The sequence below is a fragment of the Tiliqua scincoides genome, chromosome 1 (assembly GCF_035046505.1).
Source record: "Tiliqua scincoides isolate rTilSci1 chromosome 1, rTilSci1.hap2, whole genome shotgun sequence".
Taxonomy (NCBI): domain Eukaryota; kingdom Metazoa; phylum Chordata; class Lepidosauria; order Squamata; family Scincidae; genus Tiliqua; species Tiliqua scincoides.
The window spans coordinates 20,018,945-20,024,649 of NC_089821.1; the positions used below are offsets into that span (position 1 = coordinate 20,018,945).

General features: G+C 53.6%; 1 protein-coding gene across 1 annotated transcript; it reads left to right on the plus strand.

Annotated features, from left to right (window-relative positions):
• The first annotated feature begins 1,604 nt into the window (after positions 1-1,604).
• Positions 1,605-3,560, plus strand: CCDC177 (coiled-coil domain containing 177). Its single transcript, XM_066611644.1, has one exon. It carries the CDS (start codon positions 1,605-1,607, stop codon positions 3,558-3,560), a length of 1,956 nt encoding a protein of 651 aa, XP_066467741.1.
• Positions 3,561-5,705: the final 2,145 nt, after the last annotated feature.

Below are 5,705 nucleotides of genomic sequence, written 5' to 3' on the forward strand. Positions count from 1 at the left end.
TTCTAGCGGGAGGAGCTCTGGAGGGGGAGAGGGAGGGAGGTGAGCTTCCAGCCTGCCTGCCTGCCTGAGATCGGTGGGAAGGAGATGGGAAGCCGCCCTCCGCCTCCTGCAGCCAGAAGATGCTGGGGATCGATGCGGGGAGAAGCCCCCAGCCCAGCCGCAGCAGCCTCCTGGCCGCAGGGAAAGGCTCCGCGCGGGGTTTGCTAGGAGCCATGCAGAGGCCCCCGCCGCTGTCACTCCCGGTGACCTGATCCAGCAGCCCGGAGACATCGGTTGGTTGCATCTGCTGGGCCACGGGGATCAGGAGCCGCCCAGACCCACGCAAGCCCCAGCGCCCGGGCGAGGCTGGTGAGCGAGTGGATGGCATCAAACCCCCCCCCCCCCGTGCATTGTCTGCAGAGACGGGCTGCTGGATTGATGCACGTCTGTCCGGGAGGGGCGGGGGGGAGATGCTGGGGGAGGCGACAGGCGATCGTGCTGGGGGTGGCTGGTAGGTAGCCCCCTGGAGGGAGGATGGGAGGGTAGCAGGAGCCCAGCCCTATGCGTGTCTACTCAAAAGAGCATTCCATTCGAGTCCATGGGACTTACTCCCAGGAAAGTATGGCCAGGATCGCAGCCCAGCGTCATGCTGGAAGCTGCTGGCCCAGCCTGGGAAGACCTGCAGGGAGGTCGCTGCCACCGCAGTCCAGCCCCAGAAGGAAGGGAGGCAGCAGAACGGGTGGCACAGAGAACCAAATGCCCCTCTCCACGCGATCAGAGGTGAATCGGGGCCGCGATAGCCTTTGCCCCCCCCCCACCTTCCTGGTATAACTTCAAGGTTGCTAAACAACCGTGCGGGGGAGAAGGGGGGCTCTTTCCCCCGCCCAACCCTCCCTGTGTATTATTTGGGGAAAGGGGAAGGGCTTAACCGATCAGCACAGCCAACCAGGTTAAGCCAGGCCCTGGGAGGAGGAGGAGAGGGGCAAAGCGGTGAGGCTGCTCCCTGCCAAACTGAGTGCTTTGCCCCCCTCTTGCTACGCCACTGGCCTGAGTAGAGGGAAAGGGATGGTGGTGGGCTGGGGACTCCGGGGCGCCTCTGCTGCTCCGCCCGCGTCCTGGGCGTGGAGACGCAGCGCCCGGCTGCATCCCTCGTTTGCAAAGCATTCCGGCTACAACCCTATGCACACTTACCTGGGAGTAAGCCCCATTGACTGTAATGGGACTTACTTCTGAGTAGACACGCACAGGATTGGGCTCTAAATGCCAACGAGGTCCTATTTGTGCCGGGTTCAGAGCCCAATCCTATGCATGCCTGCTCATCAGTACGTCCCATTATAGTCCATAGGGCTTACTCCCAGGCAAGTGTGCACAGGATCGCAGCCCCATCCTCCCTGTTGAGAGCCGGAGAGACGAAGCTGCCATCCTGTGCACACTTTCCTGGGAGTAAGTCCCATTGAACACAGTGGGACTTACTACTGAGTAGACCTGCCTAGGATTGGGCTGCCACCCGGTCGTACACTTTCCTGGGAGTAAGTCCCATTGAAGATGGTGGGGCTTACTTCCGAGTAGCCCCGCCTGGGACTGCTGTTGAAGCGCTGCTGCTCTCGCCCTGCAGGTGCTGCAGCATGGTGGACCCCATGGCGGAGCCGGAGGGCTCGGAGAACGGCACGGATCCGGGGGGAGAAGGCAGCCCGGAGGCGGAGGCGGGCAGCGCGGCGGAGCCCCCCGCGGCCGCGGCCCCGGCGCCGGCGGAGGCGCCCCCCGCGGGGAGGGCGCGCGAAGAGTCCCCGCTGCTGCACCTGGACCTGTACAACTTCGACCGGCCGGAGGCGGAGGGCAGCCGCTACGTGCTGACCAGCCCGCGCTCGCTGGAGGCCTGCGCGCGCTCGGCGGTGAAGCCGGTGGAGCTGCTGCCGCGCAGCCTGGGCGAGCTGGTGCGGGAGGCTCCGGGCAGGTCCATGCGCGTGGCCGCCGGGCTCTACGAGGTCTACGAGATGGACCGGCAGAGGAAGCTGCGCCAGTGCCGCGAGGAACGGGAAAGGATTATCCGCGAGGAGAAGCGCAGGCTCCTCCCGCTGGGCAGCCTGCCCCCCTCGCCCGCCTCCAGGCTCGCCCTCAAGGGCGGCCTGGTCAACGGGGCCTGCACGCCAGGGGTGGCGCAGGCCCAGGCCGCAGGCACCAGGGCCAAGAAGAGCCACTCGCTGGACTCCCTGCAGAAGAGGAGGGAGGGCTGCTCCAACAAGACCTCCTCCGACTCCGGGGCCTCTTCCTCCTACAGTGGCGACAGTCTGAAGGACAGGTGGCCTAAGGAGTTGCCTGGCTCCAGGACCGTGGCCGCAGCGACCTCCTTGGTGGGCCGCAGCTTCAGCCTGGGCGACCTGAGCCACTCCCCGCAGACCACCAAGAAGGTGGAGATGATCGTCAAGGAGGTCAGGAGGAAGAAAGGCCTCAAGGTGGTCCCGGAGAGGGACCGCAAGATCGCGGCCTTGATGATCGCCAAGCACCAGGAGCAGAGCATCCTGAACGAGCAGCGCTACAGTGCCCACCTCCAGTGGGACATCCAGAGGAGGCAGGCGGAACAGAGGAGGGAGCAGGAGGAGAAGGAGAAGCAGCGGGCCTTGCTGCAGTGCCAGAAGATGTGGGAGACCAAGCTGCAGAAGCGGCGCACCAAGCTGAACCAGGAGCAGGAGGAGGCCACCCTGCTGAGGCAGAGGCAGAAGATGATGGAGGCTGAGAAGTGGCGGGAACACATGGAGAGGCAGGGGAAGATGAGGAGGGAGAAGCTGCAGAAGGCCACCTTGGAGGACAAGCAGAAGAAGCGTCACCAGGAGCACAACCTCAAGGCCCAGGAAGAGGTCAAGAAGGAGGCGATGGAGCGAGAGGTGCAGCTGCTGCAGGAGAAGGCGGCCTTGGCTGCTCAGAAGAAGCTCCTGAAGGAGCAGCTGCTGCAGAGAGAGAAGAAGCTGCTGAATGAAGCAGAGAAGCGGAAGCACAAGGCCATCGTGAAGGAACTGGCCAAGCAGGAAGCCGAGGAGAAGGCCCAGCTCCGGGCATCCGTGGAAGGGAGCCTGAACAAGGCTCAAGACAACTATGAGCATCTCATTGAGAAGAGGAACCAGGAGCTGAGGGAGAAGGCCAAGCGGGAAGAGATGCAGTTTCAGAGGGCAAGGTTAATAGCGGAGAAGAGGGGACAGGAGCAGAAGGAGCACTTGGAGGCCTTAGCCAAAGCATCCGAGAGGAAGCTCCAGCACGCTACACAGGTGGCCGAGGAGGTCGTCCAGCAGAAAGCCCGGAAGGTGGTCCAGAGCCGGATGGAGAAGGAGAAAGTGCAGAGAGTGAACAAGAGGAAGGTGGAACAATATGAAGATATCCGGCGCAGGGAGATCCTTCTGTCCATTGAAAAAAAGCTAGAAAGGAGTGAACAGTTTTGTAAGGAGAAAAAAACGGTCCTGGAAAATGCCAGGTCTGTTGCTCGGGCCTCATTCCATGTCCGAGAAAAGGTACGGGAAGAGATGAACATGCGTACCTTTGACAGAATGGCCAAGGAGGCACAATTGCAGGCCAACCTAACTAAAAAATAAAAGGTCTTTTCTATTTCAGGTTAAATGGGAATATACTGTATATTCTAGTTCCCACTGGGGGGAAAAAATGTGTTTTATTTTTTAAAAAACCTACATTTATTTATTATATCTGAGGAGCACATGAACTCTGGCAGCTACTTCATAAACCATTTTCAACATGCTTCTGTTATACTTATTCAAAAATCTGCACAGAAAAAAAGATGTATTCTTTCTTTGCTGAATCAACAGTTGTAAACAAAGAAAAAAAGTGCAACATACTGCTGAATACTAGATAAAAACTTCCAAGAAAATCAAGGGCCATTTCAATGTGCTTTTCCCAAACAATCAAGCAATGGCTGTTTTCATCCTTATACACTGAAACTTAATTTGGACTGTATTTGATTGGATCACGATGCAGTGTTGCATGCTGGAACTTGTAGTATCTTCTACTATGTGTCCATATTTAAGAAGAGTTTATTTTATAGAAGTCCATATAGAGTATGGTCCATTTAGCACACTTTACCCATGCAGTTGAAACTTGGAAACAATGAGGCTTGTTAAAAGCAGGAAAAATTCTGATTAGCCTTGATCACATGACAGAATAAAATGTTCAGAAACTCTTGCTCAAATAAAATTATAAACACTCTGAAGGGGTTTACAGCCCTATTCATTAATTTTCTGAAGACAGTTGCACTTGGGAATTATTGCTTGTGACAAACATCACAGAAAGTGCAGGTCTTATTAATACTGTAGCAAATAATGATCCACAGGAATGATTGTCTCAAAAGTATGTGGAACCAGCTTGTATCTTGTGTCATACAAGTCCATTCCATTTGTACCATACCAATTTGACGGGCTAAAACCAGTTCAGACCAAAGTGCCCAACATTAAAAAGTGCTGCTAATCAGGTGGCATAAATGATGCCCTTTGCTAAAGGGAACACAAACAGAAGCCAAGCACTACAATATTTAGCTGAAGAGAAAAGTGTGTGAAGAATCCAAAGACTGAATGAAAACAAAATTTTAAGATCCTCAACAGGCCTGTTCAAGATGATGTCCTTTAACTGTCCATTGGTGCTAATAAAGGTGCACAAACGCTGGAAAACCTTTTGTAACAAATCAAGTTTTGTAATATATCCATTCAGCAGGGGATCAACATAGTAGTTTCACACACTAGATACAGTACTGAGTATGATGGAATGACTCTCTTAATGAAGCTTGACTGTGAAACACGTTCCCCATGAGAAATATTTGATGCAGAAATAAGTTGCCACATTTATTTTCTGCTTAGCTGCTAACATGAAAACAGCTTACTTAACAAGATAATCTTTTAACCTGTTCCCCAAGGTTCATCAGATTCTTCTTAACACCCTGTCCTGCCTTAAGTGGCTCCTTTGGAAAATGATACGGTCACACAAGGCAACATAGGAGAAGCATCAAAGGTCTCTATAATTTTGTTTTAATGCAAGTGAGCCCTGTACACTAGAAGGTACAAATCCTGAAATAATATTTGCCAGATGGATTTAGTTACAGAATTTTTCTTAAAGGTCATTTCATGAGTTACATTTTAGTGAGTTACATTTTGAAATCTGTATCCTTGAAACAAGAAAACTATATGGCGATAGCAGTGTGGCGCATGAAGTAGCAATATAAAAGCAGGGAGGAACAGAATGTGACCCCTTGCAAACAGAAAGAAGGAAGGGCTCTTGCAGAGGGGGTGCAAAGCAGTAAGTTTTTGCAGGGACTCTCACCGCAGAGTGCAAGTGACCCTTCCCTCCCCCTTTAAGTGCCATTCCAGGCGGAAAGGGGAGGGGCTGTTTGCGCGCTGTGGTGAAACTCCCTGCAAAAACTTAGTGCTTTGCACCCCCTCTAGCAACTCCACTGCCTGCATGATTAACCATATTTCGTCACTGGGTCTGCAGTATTGTAATGGATATATAAGAGAAGCTAGAGAACACAATTTTTATACAGAGGTTTGCGACTGACTTTCTACATAGGCTTTGGCTGGCATGTTATGTCAGGTTCATAGCTGAAATCCTATGCACATTTCCCTGAGAAGAGGTCCCGTTGAACTTAATGTGTCTGAGGAGACATGCATAGGATTGTACTGTTAGTAGGCTGATGAACCTCTATGTGTGGTTGAGGAGGAGCTGCACAGTGACAGGAC

Excerpts from the sequence above, each read along its gene's own strand:
- CCDC177 (XM_066611644.1), top strand. The coding sequence starts at position 1,605 with ATGGTGGACCCCATGGCGGAGCCGGAGGGCTCGGAGAACGGCACGGAT.